This window comes from Anoplopoma fimbria, chromosome 20 (genome assembly GCF_027596085.1).
Source record: "Anoplopoma fimbria isolate UVic2021 breed Golden Eagle Sablefish chromosome 20, Afim_UVic_2022, whole genome shotgun sequence".
Lineage (NCBI taxonomy): Eukaryota > Metazoa > Chordata > Actinopteri > Perciformes > Anoplopomatidae > Anoplopoma > Anoplopoma fimbria.
Window position 1 is genome coordinate 27,377,772 of NC_072468.1, and position 20,455 is coordinate 27,398,226.

The window sequence follows — 20,455 nt, forward strand, 5'->3', positions numbered from 1 at the left end:
GGGCGGGGCTACACACTGATTGACAGGTCCACACCAGAGACGTATACGGCGTCTCTACGTCACTCCTCCTCAGTCCATATATGGTCACTTCCTGTTCACTGGTTGCATAAAAGCAAAATGGTGACGGCCATGAGGACAAAATGGATGCTTCAAAACGTCCACAAACGTAGGACATTCTCGTAGGACATCATAGGAACCGTTGAATGAGGAAACGTTGTACTCTGTGTGATCTGATGCAGATCTGATTCAAAATAAACATTAGCTCTGAGCTTTGGTTTCAAACAGAGTTCATCAAACTAAACCCTGAAGAGAGAAAGAATGTTCAAGGTTTCTCTTCACATAGAATAAAAAATACAATCTTTTCTAAAGATGTAACCTAATAAAAGCCTGTGTTGAGTAGAAAATGAAGCCTGAAGGGTTTTAAAAGTCTCTCAGCCAGAAAAAAAAAAAAAAAAAAAAGCTTCAAAAAAACAAATACCCGAAGACAAAGACGTTAGACTTAAGAGCACGAGAGGACAGTTCTGTTTCTTAATAAAACGTTCAGTTACAGGAACAGAAGCCAAGGCCTTTTATTTAACCTGCCGTCGAGTGTACTGTCCCTTTAATGAATGGACTCCTGTGATTGGCTGCTGTGCCGTGAAGCAGACTCACCTGTCGTAGTCCTGGCAGATCTCCCCCACAGCCACCAGGGCCTTCAGGTACTCGTTGGGCTGGTACGGGTGGATGTAGTGCAGAGAGCAGCTGTTTCGAGGATCCCCGTTGGACGCCGTGAAGTCGATGGCTACCTGGAGACACGGCAACCAATCAGAGACCAGCGTCAGTTCATCGGCTAGCTTAAACGCCCTTAGCCGTAAGTGAATCACGTACACGCTGGTGTGAGATTCAGCGTACTGCTGTGTCAAAGGGCTTTACAGAGGTATGTAAAATATAAATAACAGTTATGAATCAACTCGTAAACACACCAGGACTTTCACCAAGGAGGAAGCTGTTCATGTCCCCTTAAAAACCAAGGTCCAATCCCAACGTCCCCCTAAAACCTGAATATAAAGGACTTAACTGACATCACTTGGTAGATGGTTGACTTTGAGAGGCAGCAAGGAGTTTAACCAGTGTCAATACTAATGGGGCAGAACAAATAATGTTTCCTTAATATTTTAAACATGTTATGTGCAACTGTGTTGTTGTTTTTTACGTTATTTAAACATCTTTGAGGCTCTTGCTTTACGTAACGAGAGCTAATTGATGAATAAACCAGGTGTGTAATATAGTTTATTCCTCTGATTGCATGTGTTTTAAAGCTACTACAAGGGACTTTTACTCTGTGTTGATTCTGGCGGCCCCTGTGGACAGAAGTGGTAGTGTCTCTGAGCACCAGAGTGCCTTGAGAAAACCTCTCATTTTACTGCAGCAGCGAAGGTATTTGACGAGTTTGGGAGAGTGTTGATTTCTTCCACAGTGAAAAGCAACGCATTGTATACAATATGATAACGAGATAGAAGAAAAGTGTTTAGGAAGCTGCAGTAATTTAAGCAAAAGTAATTAAATGTACTTAAATTAAGATTTAAGAACACGTTGAGGCAGCTGTTTGTGTTTATCTCACAAAAAACAGTGAATTTATCATATTCTGAAATATAAATGGTTCATAAATATATCGTTTAGCTTTTCTATCCCTAAATAAACTTCCAGAGGGAGTTTATGGAAATGAAGAGTTTCTCTCCAACACAAGAATAAAAAACAGTCAAACAAACAGTCTGAGTTATCCTCTGGAGACCACGAGAACCAACAAACAATCCTCTGACTGGAAACACTGCTGCAGAGAAAACTCCTCCTGTTTCCACTTCCTGTTTCTACTTCCTGTTTCTACTTCCTGTTGCTACTTCCTCCGTTGTTTACATGCTGAGAGAGTTAATAATGGATTTTATTTATATAGCACACTTTAAAATACAAAGAAATCTCAAGGTGCTGCACAGGGTAGAACAATCACAATAATCAAATATGATAATAAAACGCTAAAAACAAACAAAAAATAAAATAAGAATTTAAATAAATTAATTAATTTAATCATAATGAAATCTAAGAATATCTATTAAAACTGAACAACCATCCAAACACAAGCAATCTAAATTACCAAGACCTTAGGGGAAGAGAGGAACAGGTGAGGGAGTCTGAGGCCCTGATCTTCTCCGGGAGCTCATTCCACAGGCGTGGCCCCAGTGAGGAGACGGCACCATCTCCCATGGTGGCCAGCTTTGTTCTGACCCTCTGGTGATTAAAACCTCTGAGGAGGAGAGAGGAGTCCTCTCTCTCCTCTCTCCTTCCTGTCTTCCTCTCTCTTCCTCTCTCTCTTCCTGTCTTCCTCTCTCTTCCTCTCTCTTCCTGTCTTCCTCTCTCTTCCTCTCTCCTCTCTTCCTCTCTCTTCCTCTCTCCTCTCTCTTCCTGTCTTCCTCTCTCTCTCTTCTCTCTCTCTTTTCCTCTCTCTTCCTCTCTCTCCTCTCTCCTCTCTGTTCCTGTCTTCCTCTCTCTTCCTCTCTCTCTTCCTCTCTCTCTTCTCCTCTCTCTCTTCCTTCCTCTCTCCTCTCTTTTCCTCTCTCTTCCTCTCTCTCTTCCTCTCTATTTTCCTCTCTCTTCCTCTCTCTTCCTCTCTGTTCCTGTCTTGCTCTCTCTTCCTCTCTCTTCCTCTCTCTTCCTCTCTCTCTCTCTTCCTGTCTTCCTCTCTCTTCCTCTCTCTTTTCCTCTCTCTTCCTCTCTCTTCCTCTCTCTCTTCCTGTCTTCCTCTCTCTTCCTCTCTCTTTTCCTCTCTCTTCCTCTCTCTCTTCCTCTCTCTTCTCTCTCTTCCTCTCTCTTCCTCTCTTCCTCTCTCTTCCTCTCTCTCTTCCTCTCTCTTCGGGTTGTAGCAGCTTCTCTTCCTGCTGATTAAACATTTAGACGTTGGGGGAGATTCCGCAGCAGGAAGTGATTCTGATCTGAATGTTTAACACGAGTAAACAAACGCTGACATCATGTTTGTGTTCCTGACAGACGGAAGGAAGGCGTGTAAAGAACTGTATCCCAGCATGCACCGGGAGGGTTTAATACAAACACAAAGTTTTGGAAGATGATCATTTCTGCTAGTACAGACACATTTTACATTCTGATGTTTTGAGTTTTAGTTTTTGAAAAAGTTGTCATAAAATAATAAATATTCACACATTTAAACCTCCAGTCTCAGTCATTGAGAGGCAAAGAGCTGCAGACTGGTTACACTGGTTGAACTGGTCAGATTCCAGTGAAAGATGCCGGCTGTTAACTGGGACACTGAGGCTGCTGCACGTGTCACCGTGGCAACCGTTTCCATGGTGACATCAGATATTACTTGTGTCTTTTTTTATTAATTTTTTTATTCTTCTTCTCTTCACAGTAAGATAACCTGTGTGTGTGTGTGTGTGTGTGTGTGTGTGTGTGTGTGTGTGTGTGTGTGTGTGTGTGTGTGTGTGTGTGTGTGTGTGTGTGTGTGTGTGTGTGCTCACTGTAAACTGGATCTGACAGCCTCCCATGATGTAATCCAGGAAGGAGTGCATCTTGATGATCTGCAGACAGAACATTTAATATTTTAGAGTTTTTAAAAGAAGAAACATCAAAAAGTGGAGAAGTGAAGTCAGAGTTGCATCAGCTGTTTTGTTTATTCCCATTCTGACCAGCTGACTGGTATCGTCCAATCAGATTCATTCAGGCGTAAACAGAAGCCTTTATAACCCGACGCTTGTTCTGTTTGCTGCTGTCTCGATTTTTCTAAAGGTTTCACTTGAACATGAACGAGCTACTTAAATTAAAGGGCCATACCACGCTCTGAACCCAAAGCAGTTTTTGGGCCCTTGATTTTCACTTCAAAATAAAAGTCCTGCTCCTCTATGGAAACAGAACCATCATGACTAGAAGTAGAGAACTCAAACATGTCTTTAGTGCAGAATAACACAGTAATAATGACATAAATCATAAGTTGAATTTCTTAGATAATCTACAAAAGTTTCAAGTTTCATAGATATTTTTGTCACATGACTGTTGGTCTCAGATGAATCAATCATGGATTCCTGGTTCCGCTGCATAATTAAATGTTTTTTACAGAATCTGGTTTATTTAGTGTGGAATTTTGTAGAATAAAATGACTATGATGAAATATCACAATTATAAGCTTAGTTTTGGCGTAAAGTGTTTGTTACACATGACGTGGTGGGTGAGCTTTAACAGCTTCTGGCTGTGATGACGGTGTAGTTTTGGTGGTTCAGAGGATCAGTTTAATGGTCCATGTTAGTCCTCTTCATCATGGGGCTCTAATTTAATAGACATACAAGATTATAAAAAAGGGTTTAAGGATCATTTCAGCTCTTAATGAATAATTTGTTTGATGCCATTTTGTCTTTTTTATATTTCTATACTTTCTCTTTTTGCTGTTTTGTTTTTCTAGTCTGTTCTGTGTTTTTGAGTTGTGGAACTTTAATGCTTCCATCTTTGCCAGCTCTTAATAAAAAGATATTCAGAATGTTAATGGGATTGTTCTGGCTGATTAAAGGTTAATTCATATAAATATCACAGTAAACTCGTTTTCGGATGGCGTGATTCTTCCTGACTTCCTGCCTGAGACAGAATGAGATCAGAGGATCTTCATGGAGCGTTTGGAGGAACCTGCTCTCATTCTGTCGTCTCGACGCCAACTCTCCTCCTGATCTTAAGAAACATTTTGCTTTCATTTCCTTTCCTCGTCTCCTCCTCCATCGAGTGTTAACGAGCCTTCAGAACCGTAATTTGTTTCCGTGTCGTGCAACACCTCGTCCTCTCCCGCTCTCTTCAAACCGCCGTTCACTGGCTTTGAAGAGGAGATCTCTCGGTGTCGAGTGTCATCAGGCTAAATGTTATCCGGCTCTCGTTGGGCAGGGTTCCCCCGACGCCGCCGTTCAGCGTGGAAATGTCAGCGAGGCTCAGTTCAGACTGACAGATGGGCTCAGAAAAACATCTTTACTGAGGAATCTAGTTTAATGTCACAAAACTGGGAGGGAAGATTAAAAAGTAATTAAATGATTGGATAAGATCCAGATTTGTTTTCCACCAATGCAGGAACAGCTTTTCTTTTCCCAACAACTAAGTGTTTTTTTTGACTAAACCTAACTGGACAGAAGTTTATTTAGAAAGAAATAGATTTAATATATGTGTATATATATATATATATATATATATATATGTGTGTGTGTGTGTGTACAGATTGTAAAGCCCTCTGAGGCAAATTTATGATTTTTGAGCTGTACATATTACAGTCATGTAGCAGAGGCTTTTCTCCAAAGCGACTTACAGTCAGTAGTATGTTACATATCATTCACCCATTCACACACTGATGACAGGCTACCATCAAGGTGCCACCATCAGACTCTAACTAACATTCATCATCAGTCCACACCGATGGCCTTCAGGAGCAACTTGGGGTTAAGTGTCTTGCCCAAGGACACATCGACTGCCGAAGCCGGGTATCGAACCACCGACCCTCTGATTGGAGAACTACCTTACTCTCCACTACGCCACAGCCACATATAAAATTTAATTGAAAATAATTAATATTTATAAGGGCTGGTCTAATCAAGCATTCGCAGCGAAACCTACGAAAAATAATCTGCCATAAATTGTAGATATATCCCACGAAATTATTTTTAGATTTAGTAGATCGAAGTGATCATAAACGAGGAAGTAAAAAGAAAGCAAACGCACAAAAACGAGGAGAAAGAGGGGAGGATGTCCAACAAACAGTGATCTTTCCTACAGGAGACCTCTGATGTTCCTCGTGTGAAACAGGAAGTCAACGTTGATGATTTCGTCTCGTAACTTGTGTATTTCAGTAACGGCACTTTTGTAGTTATTTTAACCCAAACGACAAATCTTTTCCTTAACTTAACTGAGTTGTTTTCTGTGAAGACGAAAGTTTATTTTGAAAGGACTGTATTTATATAACGAGCAGAAATTGCTAAACCTTCGGAGGAAAACACACAAAATATGAGGAATAAAATAAAGTACAGTTCTGGCCTCTACCAGGAGCTTGGCAAATGAAATAATCAAATGTCCTCACCTATTTTATGTTTGTTTTTATTCATTTTTATTAAATGCAAATGCAGCTCGTCAAAGTTCCCCTCCAGCTCTTTTACTTTTACTTGTCTGTCTGTGATTCTGCCCAAATTCAAATTGCCTTTGTGGATTAATAAAGTTGTATTGCATTCATTTGATGTCACTCTGGCTCCGCCTCCGGCCACATCTCTACGTTCCTTTCATCATTATGCTCCCCCCGTCCACCTGATGCCCTCACACTTTACTGCTTTCATCCCATCTTCAATCTCCTCGTTCTCCTCACCTGAGCCTCGTTCGCTCATCAGCCCTGCACACAGCCTGACGGTCTGTCCAGGTTGTCTCATGTCTTTGATTTCTAGCATCTGTTACATGCTTCCTACACCTACTGCCTTTGGACTTATAATTCTTTAGCCAAACCTTTTGAGATAGGTTTTCACGTTCAGACTGACTTCCTGGTTTTGACCTTTGTCAGCAAACGTCTCCATAAAATCACTGAACTGTGTTTTGGTTCTTCCCTTGTTACCTCTCACACAGCAAAAGTCCCTTTTTCAGCAGTGAAGAGTGTTTTGGTCTTCATTAGTCTCTAAATATTATGATAAATATAACAATTTTAATTAAATAATATGAGGTATGCTTATCCCTCTCTCTTCTGTTTCTGTATCACTGTCAGTATGTTGAGAAACATGAAAAACTGAAGCAATATATGAAGGTAGATTCTGATATCAAGACTGTCAGGTCCTGTATTTATGAAGCATCCCATAAACTCTCCTCCATCTAACCGACAGTAAAACCAGGACTAAAGACGTCCTCCTCCCTCGGTGGAGAAATAAATCAAGTTCCTGACAAAGCTTCAACTCTGACTTTCAGCAGCAGACGACTCTCCAGAGAGAGTGAGACCTCGATGTTTTTACACTCTCTCTGACACAAACTAGAAGTTATGACGACATGTTGTAGTTTTCTGTTGGTTTGAAATATTATATTTTGAAATACATATGAACTGAAAATATCAAATTTTCCTTTGAATGACAACAGTTTTATGGCTCCTATATGCAAGTAAAACTGTTATACATGTAATGTCTCGCAGTTTTATTAACAATATTTTGCAATATATAACACTATGTAATACTTTTTAGCTGTTTTGATTAAGTTGAGGATTAAGTTGAATTATTGGTCATCGTCTACAACAAATTGGATGATGTGTCTTCTGTTGTGAACGAGGGAACGACTGATGAACCACATCACAGAAGGGAGATGTTTTTATGGGTTCTTTTGTTCAGAGAATTTTGAACAAAGTTTCTTTTCAACTATTTTACAACGAGGCAGATAATCTTACAGAATCAACAGCTACATAGAGCAGAGTGTCATCTGCATAGAGATGGATATCAATGCTGTTCTTATGGATCGTGACCCCTCGTGGTGACATATTAAGAATGAGAAGTAGTGGACTCAGGTCAGAGCCTTGTGGCACTCCGTTTGGAATATTTGTTTGACAAGAATATTTGTTTTTTTTAATTAACACCTCTCATACTGACATTGCTCAGTGTTGTTTTTTATTTTGTTTGGTAAAATGAGTTTGTTAGTTTTTAGTTTAAACTAAACGAAACCAATGTTGGTTTTTTATTAACTCCACCAAGGAGGTTATGTTTTTTGGTTCGGTATGTTTGTTTGTCAGCAAGATGACAAACATGCATGGAGCAACAAAGATCCCATAATATTTTGGAGCTGATCCAAATCATAGTACTAATACACACATTATCCTTCACATTTAGCAGTTGACCTTTGCGGGGATATGCTTTGTCATAAACCAAACTATTGCTGTTAATGTGCCAAACCAAAGTCTCACGTGTCAGATTTCCCAGCAGCACATGAACACACCGCGAGGAACAAAAATAAAGTGCTTTAAAACTCAGTCAGTCACCTTGCACTGGTTCAGAATGACGATCCCAGAGTTCTTGTAATTCTTCTTTTTGACTGTGTATTTGGGATTCATGCATGGCCACTGCACCTGAAAACACAAAAAACTAATTATTATAGAAAGTCATTTTCAGTTTGTCTTCCGCTATAAACTATATACATAAATAAGACCAACAAAAATTAAGAATAATAAAAAACCTCAGAACATCACATACATGAGCTACTCTGAACCATAAACAAGTAGTAAAATCAAAGAATGGTTGTTGATTAACAATAAGACCTTTATGCATCAAGGAATAATACAATAATGGAAACATTTTTCTAGTATTTAAACAGAAAGTCTCTTTGAGATCAAATTCTGTTTATCAAGAGAGACCAATGCACAAGAAAACAGTTTAAACATTTACTCACACAGAACAGCGGTTACCACTTTAAGTAAAACGAGTAACATTCAAAATGATAGAGTAATAAAATATGTGTATTTATGTATATTTATGACTCATTCCTCTTTAGAACATGAACTATCTTACCCTCCTGTTCTGTATTCATGTCTCTAATCATAAGGTTTGATTTCCTTTGAAAAGGATTCTATTTGCATTTTAAGGTTTTCATGCATTCTTTATTACTTGGTTTTGTTTTTGATTCATTATGCAACACACTTTGAATTTTGTATGAAATGTGCTTTACAATTAAACTTACCAAACCTTGATGAAGTGGATATTTAAACCCAACTAACTGAAGTTAAATGGACCTCAGCCTTTGTGTTGTCACATCATAAAGCACTGCTATATTTCAGACAGGGTTTGCAGCAGTTTTGGAAGAGACAAACAGATCTCAGACTCTCTTACATAAAGTTAAGTAACAGCAGGACAAAGTTATTGATCGTCTCACCTTCTCATAATGTCATAATGTCCACAAATAGAAAACCTACCAGGTGACAAGATGACAGACTGAGGCTGTAAATGATCGTTGTTCTATGTTTTTCTTTTTGTCAGCAAATCTCATGTTAAGATGCAAACCAGTGTGTTAAATCATCATGTTAGTTATCCACCGTGTATAACAGCGTCACAAGGTTAAAGTCAAAGGTTAAAGTCAAAGGTTAAAGTCAAAGGTTAAAGTCAAAGGTTAAAGTCAAAGGTTAAAGTCAAAGGTTACTTTTGGTGTCCTAGGTGAAAGTCCTGAGTTTGTTACCATAACTCCCACTTCTTGCTTGTTATACTCATTATTATACCAATAACTTTTAATAATGGTTGATATACGACTTCACTTCCTCTGACTGGATGCAAAAACATCACATTCAACGTGTCCGTGGTTTTATGTAATGCAAACATTGTTTCTGCACGTTTTGCTGCTTTAACCTGAATGCTAGCAGAGCGTGCTAAGCTAATCCTGAACCAGAACAATTAAGAGTGAGACCACCACGATCTTTAAAACGCATGGAGACAAACTGATGAAGCAGATTTGACTCAACAAACAAGAAACACCTGCATGAACAGCTGACGGAGAATCAACCCCAACCAGCTGCTGCTTCCAGGTGAACACACTCATTATTCCTCCTCTGTGTGTGTGTGTGTGTGTGTGTGTGTGTGTGTGTGTGTGTGTGTGTGTGTGTGTGTGTGTGTGTGTGTGTGATGGATTGAATGAAACACATTATTCCTGTTAACACCAGGTTTCTGTGTGTTTTTCTCTCAGTGATAATCTGTCTCTGCCCCACAAACAGACAAACAGCTGTTTGATGTTGATGCTTATGACAGAAAACAGACTGGTCTCAGGTGATTTCAAAATAAAAGCGCCCCGCAACAAATCAGTTTGTGTTCGTCTGCAGGTGAAGCTGATCCGTGAGACGATGATTCCACCATAAACACCATAACTGAGTTCTCACATAAAGGTATTGATAACTGTGATGTTCAAAAGATTAAGCATTGATATCACTTTAATTGTACACACATGATAATATGGTGTAAATCTCAATTGAAATAAAAGAAATTCCAGTTGACAATGACATTGTATTGATGGAAGGTGTTTGTTTATCACTTCATCTGGTTGCCTTTTTACTATAACACTAGTGTATTTGTGTTCTATGAATGCTTAGAGACTTTTCCCCTCTCTACACTCTCTACATGTTTTCAGTGTAATTCAATTGCCAAAAAAGGGACAAAATGCACAATAATAATAATAAGTAATAATTAGTGTGTCAATAATCCCCTGCTCTACAAGAACACAGGCCTGGAATTCAATTAGTATAAAGTAATTATATCTAATCTCATAATTACAACATTGGCGAGGAAAATCCCAATTATATATTCAGCTCTGGACCAAAGAGTTTCAGCTCTTCTTCTGGAGGACACAGAGCTCTCAGTGTGGAGAGAGAAGTCTGTCTCACAGCTGTTTTAACCACAAACCCTCTGAGCTACAGACGGTCCTTCACCCAAACACGACCGCAGAGGATTCACTCTGACTCCATTACATGTAACCGCTGAAGCCAGGTGACACACGGCGCTCAGACTCTATTTACGTCTGCTCAGATGGATGGAGGAGGAACGGAGAGGTCCCCGGAGGGCTTCGGTCTGAGGCTGACTGTCAGCTGAGGAAGGAGGCCAATAAATAAAACCTGAACAGAAGAAGAAGAAGAGGAGGAGGAGGGGGGGGTATGGGGGGTTTCCCCGACGGGACTCCACTGACTGCTCAGAATGTTCCTCCTCCTTCCGTTGGATCACAGCAGGGATGAAAATACCTTTTACAGTTGGATAATTATATGTATGTTTGAAGCCTCGAGTTGGGCCTTTTGGCCTCCACCATATTTGTTTTTGACTTATGCCAAATAGGTTTTTGACCGTCATCATCATTTTGGTTTTTTTCTTTTGCCATCTTGGGTTTTTAAACGTCATCATCTTGGTTTTTGACCGTCGCCAAATTGGTTTTTGACTTTGCCACGTTGGTTTTTAAACGTCATCATCTTGGGATTTTACTTTTGCTATACTGGGATTTGGCCATCCCCATTTAGTTTTGGGGATTTTTGCCCTTTTGGTTTTTGATCGTCCTCATTTAGTTGTTTTTTTTACTTTTGCCATCTTGGTTTTTGTCTTCGCCATCTTCGTTTTTAACTTTTGCCATCTTGTTTTTTTTGCATTCATTATCTTGGTTTGTTAATTATCACCATCTTAGTTTTTCGACTGTTGCCATCTCTGTTTTTGACCATCCCCATTTTGGTCCTTGAACCGTGGCAATCTTGGTTTTTGACCGTCGCCATCTTGGTGTTTTGTCATCACCATGTTGTTTTTCGACTGTTACCGTTTTTGTCTGTCACAATCTAGTTTATCGGCCATCATTATCTGGATTTTTGCTTGTCGCCATCTGAACAGACACTAGTCCTGTTGCCAAAAAGACAATTGATCATTCACAGCCTCAGTCTGTCATCTTGTCACCTGGTAGGTTTTCTATGTGTGAACATCATGAGAAGGTGAGACGATCAATAACTTTGTCCTGAAACCAGGTGACGGTAAACTAAAGGATGTATTCATCTCCTGCAGGGCTTCATGTTTGACTGTTTTCAGCCTCAGAAGATGGATTTCATTTAAATAACAGTGAAGGAGGACGGGTTAAGGAACACTGTGGCATGGTGTCATCAGACCGTCACAGAGGATCATTACAGAGAAAATATTCGTGTCCTCGTCTCTGATAATGAGACAGCTGAGAGGGAGTCTCACATCGTTAGTGTGTTTTCAGCCGTGTTGTCATCTTCGGGCAGTTTGCAGAGAAAAAACACACAACCTGAGCATGTGGAAACAGAGCGCCGTTCTGAGAGCACATTAATTAATTAGTCTGCCAAAACTCCTGTCCAACAGCCGTCTTCATTAGCCGCCTCCGTCTCCGTCGTCCCGGGTAATTACTCCGTCTGTCCACATGACCTCTACAGCCCCAAAGGTGCCTTTAGAAAAGCCGGTCACGCTGCTAATTGGAGCTTTCATGGAATCCTGGAGCTGCAGGACCTGACGGAGATCGGGTCATTTCTTCTTAAACCTCACGGGGTGAAAGTCTGCCGCTAACTGTGGTTAGCAGCCACTTTAGCGACGCTGCTAAACGGAATCTAATGACGGTAAAACGGTCCCTGTGGTCAAACTGTTTTCAGCTGGAGAAGTTTTGGCTCTTGCTTGTTGTCTTTGCCAAAGAACCCTGCAGCAACGCTAGCAGCTCTGTGAGTCATGCTAACACTAGCATGGCGACATTCTCACTTTGTTACCACTTTAACAATCTTAGTGTTAGTAATTTAAACACAAAGTATGTATCTTTAGATCTCGCTCCGTAGAAGGCACTGTTGAAAAATGTTGGTACCATATTCTATATTTAAGAAGTGGAAGTAATGGTCATGACGTCTCTCATTGGTTTGTGGATGTTTTGAAGCCTCCAGTTCGGCATTTTGTCCGTCGTCATCTTGAATTTTTGCAACCAGTGAACAGGAAGTGACCATATATGGACTGGAGGAGTGACGTAGAGACGTTGTATACATCTCTGGTAGAGACCTGTATCTCATTGTATCTCATTGTATCTCATTGTATCTCATTGTATGTGATTGTATCTGATTCTATCTCATATCTTTTCATCTCATTGTATGTCATGGTATCTTATTTTAGCTCATTGTATTTTATTGTATCTCATCTCATCAAATCTCATTTCATCTCATCTCATTGTATAAAATCTTATTGCTTCTAGTCTCAACTTGTATCTAGTTGTATTTCATCTCATCGTATCTCTTCTTATCTTATCTCATGTCCTCTCAGTGAGACTGTGAATGAAATGTCTTTTGTCTCCTACCTGCCGTCCATCGATGGCTCCTCTCATCTCTTTGAACGAGGCCTCGAACTCTCCGATGTAGTCGTGCTTCCCGTTAGAGTCCCAGTCCCACACGGTGCACTGGGTGGACAAAAAAACAGAGACACCTCAGAGGACGCTGAATTATGAACCGATGAGAAACAAAAACATGTCACACATTTAAATCTTCATCACTCTCTGATTTATGTAATCATCATTCAGGCTCATTAATTAAATGTTTTGTTTCTAATTAAACGTCTGCTGTTGCTGATGAAGATCACGGGAATCTGTTCATTCATTTTCTCTGTTTGGAGGAAATTAATGAGGTTTTATACAGAGAACTGAAAGTCACATTTATTTCTGTTTGTTGGTCATTCAGTAAATAAAGATAAGAATGAATAATCTGCTGCTGCCGAGCTTCACTGTGTCCACTCTGACATGTGAGAGGACGACTCCATATCGAAATGTCTTTTATTTTGTAGAAAGTCTCAGTGGAGAACAAAACAATGTTCAAAGAGACAAAGAGGTACAGCTGATTAAGAAGAGAAGAAATCATCATGATTAACTTAAACCCTCCAAAAATAATAAAAAGGAAATAAAATAAATGTGGCAGCAGTTTGTTCCGACATTTTTCGTATCAGTGTTAAGATACGTATAGAGACTGGTGAGAGACCCATCCACATGATGACGTGAGTGGAACCAGTGAAGCACTGGTTCCACTGGGAGGTGAATAAATGAGACGAGGACTGAATCCAGGACGGTTTACAGAGTTCATGAAAAATAGATCGGAGGAGTCGAAGAGGAACGCTGACGTTCTCAGAGCGCCAAACCAAGACCACCATCTCATGAATTTACACAACACACACACACACACACACACACACACACACACACACACACACACACACACACACACACACACACACACACACGTGCTCCAGTTCTCATTTCAGTCTGGTGGTTTTATATTTTCATATATTCATGGAGTTTCAGCGAGCAAGTGGGCCATTTACTGTGTGTGTGTGTGTGTGTGTGTGTGTGTGTGTGTGTGTGTGTGTGTGTGTGTGTGTGTGTGTGTGTGTGTGTCATAAATCCCAGTATGTAAATCTATCTCCTTTATATTGCCATATATTCTTGAATGCTTTGTAGAGCGGTTGATTGGTGTCCCATGTGACCTGTAGGCGGCGCTACAACAACATTGAAGAACATTTAAGTTTCTCACAGTTTCATCATTATTTCGAGAAAATGATTCTCATGATGGACGCTTTTATTTTGGTTTGTATTATGAAAATCTGTGGTGAGATCTATTTAAATCCACAAATTAATCTTCTTTGTCAGAGCCTACATTGCCCATGATGCAACAGTTTAAAGCCTACTGGTGGCCAAGGACAGGTTGGGCCATGGCTAGCTGGTTAGCATGCTTAGTTAGCATCTCAGTGACCTCCTCACATTCTGTTGATATTTAATATTAGAGTCCAGATTTCACTCGTTGTTCCTTTAAATGTCAAATTAATAAAACATAATTAAAATTTAGCAAGTAAACTGAGAGAAGTGTATTCAACAAGGTATTCAAGAGAACTACTAGTCACCAGAAGTCATAAGAATCTCCTTTCTTAAACAAGCATCTTAAAGCAGAAACCAGAGAAAAGTACAGTGCAAGTGATGTTAATGTTGTTTCAGACTAATCCGAATACAAGGTCAAAACAGGAGTCAAATGGGTAAGCAAATACAAATTAAAAGTGCAACCTGTGTGTAATTATCAGTGTGTGCATTTATGTGTGTGTGTTATTCTATGAATACATTAATCAGCCTGAGTGATGGTCGTAACTGTGCTGTCCTGAGGTCAGTGGGGAGTTCATTCCTCCACTGTGTGTCATTACATTTCTTCTCCTCATCCTCCGCCTCCTTCAGCAGAGAGGAGTGGTCGGGCAGGGGTGTAGGGCTTGACCAAGGCCTGGAGATAGAAATTAATAAAACTAATTAAAACAAGTAAACTGAGAGAAGAAGAAGAAGAAGAAGAAGAAGAAGAAGAAGAAGAAGACAGGATGATGAAGTGATGTTAATGTTGTTTCTCTCTCTTGTTAAGGTCAACAGGAGTCAAATGGGCGAGCTCCTTAAAGACAGCCTGTGTGTAATTATCAGTGTGTGCATTTATGTGTGTGTGTTATTCTATGAATACATTAATGTGAGTGATGGTCTTAACTGTGTGTCTTCTTCATTCTCATTTCTTCTCCTCATCCTCCTCCTCCTTCTCCTCCTTCTTCTCCTCCTTCTCTCCCTCTTCTTTTCTTCTTCTTCTTCTTCTTCTCCTCCTTCTTTTTCTTCTCCTCCTTCTTCTTTTTCTTCTCCTTCTCCTTCTTCTTCTTCTTCTCCTTCTCCTTCTCCCTCTTCTTCTCCTTCTTCTCCTTCTTCTTCTTCTTCTTCTTCTTCTTCTTCTTCTTCTTTTTCTTCTCCCTCTTCTTTTTCTTCTTCTTCTCCTCCTCCTCCTCTTTCTTCTTTTTCTTCTTCTTCTCCTCCTCCTCCTCATCCTCCCCCTCCTCCTCCTCCTCCTCTTTCTTCTTTTTCTCCTCCTCTCCTCCTCTTTTAATGAGCTGTCACTCACACTTCTTTCAGCTCGTTTAGAGTAAATTAGCAGCTCGGATGGTTTCCACAGTGAAAAGCTGTGAAGCTCCAGAAATCTGATCCTGGTTCAGGTTTCTAATTTAGAGAACAGAGTCTAAGGGAGGAGCACAACTCTGAGGACGTCTTTACAAGGAGGGAGATTACAGACGGTGTTTAGGAAGAGGACGTAGTCGTCATGACGTCACTCTTTGGTTTTTGAAGCCTCAAGTTGGGCGTTTTGCCGTCGCCATCTTGGTTTTTTTGCAACCGGTGAACAGAAGTGACCATATATGGAGTGAGGAGGAGTGACGTAGAGACGCCGTATACGTCTCTGGTGTGGACCTGTCAATCAGTGTGTAGCCCCGCCCTAAAGCATCCCCTGCTTTATGGTCTGTTTGACTCTAAATGGAGCATCATTTACTAAATGAACATCATGCTGTATTGAAGAAGACTTGAAACTAGAGATTGAGACCATAAACTCATGTTTACAATGTTTACTGAGGGAATAAATCAAGAGAGAAGTAGAGTCATTTTCTCATAGACTTCTATACAACCAGAGGAGTCGCCCCCTGCAGAACCAGTGCATCAGAGACGGTCCATGGATAAACTCTCCTCTTCATCATCGTTAATCTACTTCCTGTCACAGACTTCGTTCTCACCTCTGTGATCCATCAGCTTCTGTTAGAACATGTGTTCTTGTTTCTCTGTGTGTTCAGTGACATTAAAGTCGTGTTCGTAACGTGTTTGATCAGATCGTTCATGATGTTAATGAGACGTCACAACAGGAGAAAAAGAGTGAAACCAGAGCGTGAAATACTTGACTGACTCTTCAGACCCCCTAAGAGCCTCAATAGCAACATTTCAAAGGGTCTTTAAAACCATATAACTATTATTTGTCACCTGCAATTCTCACTTTAATGTGTTTAAACTGCTGAATATTTACTCATACAAAGCCAGCTACTTATTATTTGTATATTTCTAATACTATTTCTGCTTTTATAATCATTATTATGCTATAATATAAACTGCTGCTGTTATTATTAAGAGGAAAAAGAAAAAGAATAAAAGGAGAAAGACGTAGAAGAAGAAGAAGAAGAAGAAGAAGAAGAAGAAGAAGAAGAAGAAGAAGAAGAAGACTAAAACCAAGTATGGAGGGATGTAAACAGGAATTTAAAATCCTCTTTGTGTTTAATGAAATAGTGTGAGGAACGTTTGTGTAAAAGAAAACTGCAGAGAAGAACTTGAAGGTGAAGCTAAAGTCTGCTGGAGCATCAACAGACTTCATAACTTTATCAGGACCTCATTAACAACACAGAACTCCAAACTATACACCGAACTAACTGTTCTATAAAACATGACAACTAGAACAATATACCAATGTACTGTGAAAAAGGAGGGAAATATACTTGACTGTGTTGCCAACCGGATACTAACAGCTAACAGCTAACAGCTAACAGCTAACGTTAACTAGCTCTCCTGTTGTATTCAAAGGATTTGTTGTTCAAAATGTAGCATTTTTAGGGTTCGACAACTAGAAAGCATTAATGCAGATCTCATGATCTCAAGACCCTCACATCCTCTGTCCTTACACCCTCACATCCTCTGTCCTTACACCCTCACATCCTCTGTCCTTACACCCTCACATCCTCTGTCCTTACACCCTCACATCCTCTGTCCTTAGACCCTCACATCCTCTGTCCTTACACCCTCACATCCTCTGTCCTTACACCCTCACATCCTCTGTCCTTACACCCTCACATCCTCTGTCCTTACACCCTCACATCCTCTGTCCTTACACCCTCACATCCTCTGTCCTTACACCCTCACATCCTCTGTCCTTACACCCTCACATCCTCTGTCCTTAGACCCTCACATCCTCTGTCCTTACACCCTCACATCCTCTGTCCTTACACCCTCACATCCTCTGTCCTTACACCCTCACCTCCTCTGTCCTTACACCCTCACATCCTCTGTCCTTAGACCCTCACCTCCTCTGTCCTTACACCCTCACATCCTCTGTCCTTAGACCCTCACATCCTCTGTCCTTAGACCCTCACATCCTCTGTCCTTACACCCTCACATCCTCTGTCCTTAGACCCTCACATCCTCTGTCCTTAGACCCTCACATCCTCTGTCCTTACACCCTCACATCCTCTGTCCTTACACCCTCACATCCTCTGTCCTTAGACCCTCACATCCTCTGTCCTTACACCCTCATATCCTCTGTCCTTAGACCCTCACATCCTCTGTCCTTACACCCTCACATCCTCTGTCCTTACACCCTCACATCCTCACACCCTCACATCCTCTGTCCTTACACCCTCACCTCCTCCTGTCCTTAGACCCTCACATCCTCTGTCCTTACACCCTCACATCCTCTGTCCTTACACCCTCACATCCTCTGTCCTTACACCCTCACATCCTCTGTCCTTACCCCTCACATCCTCTGTCCTTACACCCTCACATCCTCTGTCCTTACACCCTCACCTCCTCTGTCCTTACACCCTCACATCCTCTGTCCTTAGACCCTCACATCCTCTGTCCTTACACCCTCATCCTCTGTCCTTAGACCCTCACATCCTCTGTCCTTACACCCTCATATCCTCTGTCCTTAGACCTGTCCTTACACCCTCACATCCTCTGTCCTTAGACCCTCACATCCTCTGTCCTTACACCCTCACCTCCTCTGTCCTTACACCCTCACATCCTCTGTCCTTACACCCTCACATCCTGTCCTCTGTCCATCCTCTGTCCCCTCACATCCTCTGTCCTTACACCCTCACATCCTCTGTCCTGTCACCTCCTCTGTCCTTACACCCTCACATCCTCTGTCCTTACACCCTCACATCCTCTGTCCTTACACCCTCACATCCTCTGTCCTTACACCCTCACATCCTCTGTCCTTAGACCCTCACATCCTCTGTCCTCACCCTCACATCCTCTGTCCTTACACCCTCACATCCTCTGTCCTTACACCCTCACATCCTCTGTCCTTACACCCTCACATCCTCTGTCCTTACACCCTCACATCCTCTGTCCTTACACCCTCACATCCTCTGTCCTTACCCTCCATCCTCTGTCCTTAGACCCTCACCTCCTCTGTCCTTACACCCTCACATCGGCAGAGGAGGAAACCTGTGGGAGAGCGACTTGAGAGGGATTTGAATGCTTTGAAGCTGAATGTGATACACATTTCCGTCCAATAGCCAATCAGACGTCCACATTTAGCCTGGAGCCACAACATCCATCGACTGACACAAGAGACACTGTGTGTGTGTGTGTGTGTGTGTGTGTGTGTGTGTGTGTGTGTGTGTGTGTGTGTGTGTGTGTGTGTGTGTGTGTGTGTGTGTGTGTGTACCTGCAGCTTGCGTTCGTGGTCTCCGCTGCAGAGCGAGTTGAGAGAAACCTTGAAGGTGTTCCACACCGGGTTCAGATTGTTCATCACCGTCTGAGAGACACAGAGGAGACGAAGGGTTGTTGGAATGATTTCATGACGTTCACAAAGATGGCCGAGCGTTTCTCAGAGATAATCACACGATCATGGTCTCACGTCTTTGTTGTGTCCAAACATCTCGCTGCAGCAGGTTTAAGTGAAGGTGACGTCTTAGATGAAGATAGAATAACACACTGAAACACTCAAGAGTTCAGGTCGGTCTCATTCAGCGCCTCATTTTGTAGATATTACAGAAATGATTTCATATGTAATCCATGTAATCATGAAGGAGGAAGTATGAAGACCACAAAAGGACAGGTGGGTCAGACAAACATTGAAGAGATCGCTGTTTGTTCTTCGTCTGAAGTGAGACGTCAACGTTTACTTCTGTACTTCATTATAGTTATTTTAACCCAAACGACAATCTTTTCCTAAACATAACTTTTGTTGTGTTTCCTGTGGAGATGGAAGTGTATTTTGAAAAGACTCTGGTCATGTGAAGAGCGAGAACTGACACGATTTGCTGGACTTTCATAGGAAAACCACGAAAAATGAGGATTAACTTTTCATAAATTATCATACAAACTGTTATATGATCCCAAAGAACCTTTTTTATGTGCAAACAGCTCTGCTTCAAACGGACTTTCTGTAGATTGTCCATCATGAAGGTAGTTTTACAAAAATATCTCTCATGGCAAACTATTTCTCTACAGGTTAGAATGACATCAAAGTAAAAGGATCGTTATATGTTACGTGTGTGTGTGTGTGTGTGTGTGTGTGTGTGTGTGTGTGTGTGTGTGTGTGTGTGTGTGTGTGTGTGTGTGTGTGTGTGTGTGTGTGTGTACCTCCGTTCTGTAGACGAGCTGCATGGTGGCGTCGTCATTCAGCCTGTAGATCTCCAGAAACGGGTCTGATTTACTGAAGAAGTCCTGAAAACACAAACACACACACTGACTGTTGAAGAGCGAAATCATTGAGTTGAACACACAATTTTTTTGACAGAACCAACAGTGGACTAGTTCGGCTGTCAGGTTTAGGTCACTGAAATATCTTTATTATCTGACCTCTTTTTCAAGAATTGAATTGAAAAAGAGACACAAATTGCTGAGAGACAAAATTCCACTACAAAATACATAACGACCACAAAGACACACAAAAAGACCAAAAAGAGACAAAAAAACCTACAGACACCAAAACCATCACAAAAAACTAAAAACAACTAGAAGTGACAAACAAATACTAGAAAGAGACAAGAAACAACCACAAAGAGACAGAATGATTATAAAGAAACGCATAAAGACAAAAAAGAGAAACAGAATGAATACAAAGTGAGCAAAACAATCACAAAGAACAAAAAACAACTAGAACGAGACAAGAAACAACCACAAAGAGACAAAACAAACAACTATCAACAGATACAGAATGTCTACAAAGAGACAAACATGTCTACAAAGAGACAAACATGACTACAAAGAGACAAACATGACTACAAAGAGACAAACATGTCTACAAAGAGACAAACATGACTACAAAGAGACAAACATGACTACAAAGAGACAAACATGTCTACAAAGAGACAAACATGACTACAAAGAGACAAACATGACTACAAAGAGA

General features: G+C 40.9%; 1 protein-coding gene across 1 annotated transcript in view; it reads right to left on the minus strand.

Moving 5' to 3' along the window:
* The window catches only part of cpne4a (copine IVa), a 44,021-nt gene that overhangs the window by 9,002 nt on the left and 14,564 nt on the right, over positions 1-20,455 (minus strand). Inside the window, exons 5-10 of the mRNA XM_054620916.1 lie at positions 19,684-19,767; positions 18,764-18,853; positions 12,808-12,906; positions 8,000-8,086; positions 3,507-3,566; positions 652-785 (exon numbers count right to left, since the gene is read on the minus strand). Coding sequence (XP_054476891.1) covers positions 652-785; positions 3,507-3,566; positions 8,000-8,086; positions 12,808-12,906; positions 18,764-18,853; positions 19,684-19,767 — 554 coding nt within the window. The remainder of the gene's footprint in view (positions 1-651; positions 786-3,506; positions 3,567-7,999; positions 8,087-12,807; positions 12,907-18,763; positions 18,854-19,683; positions 19,768-20,455) is intronic.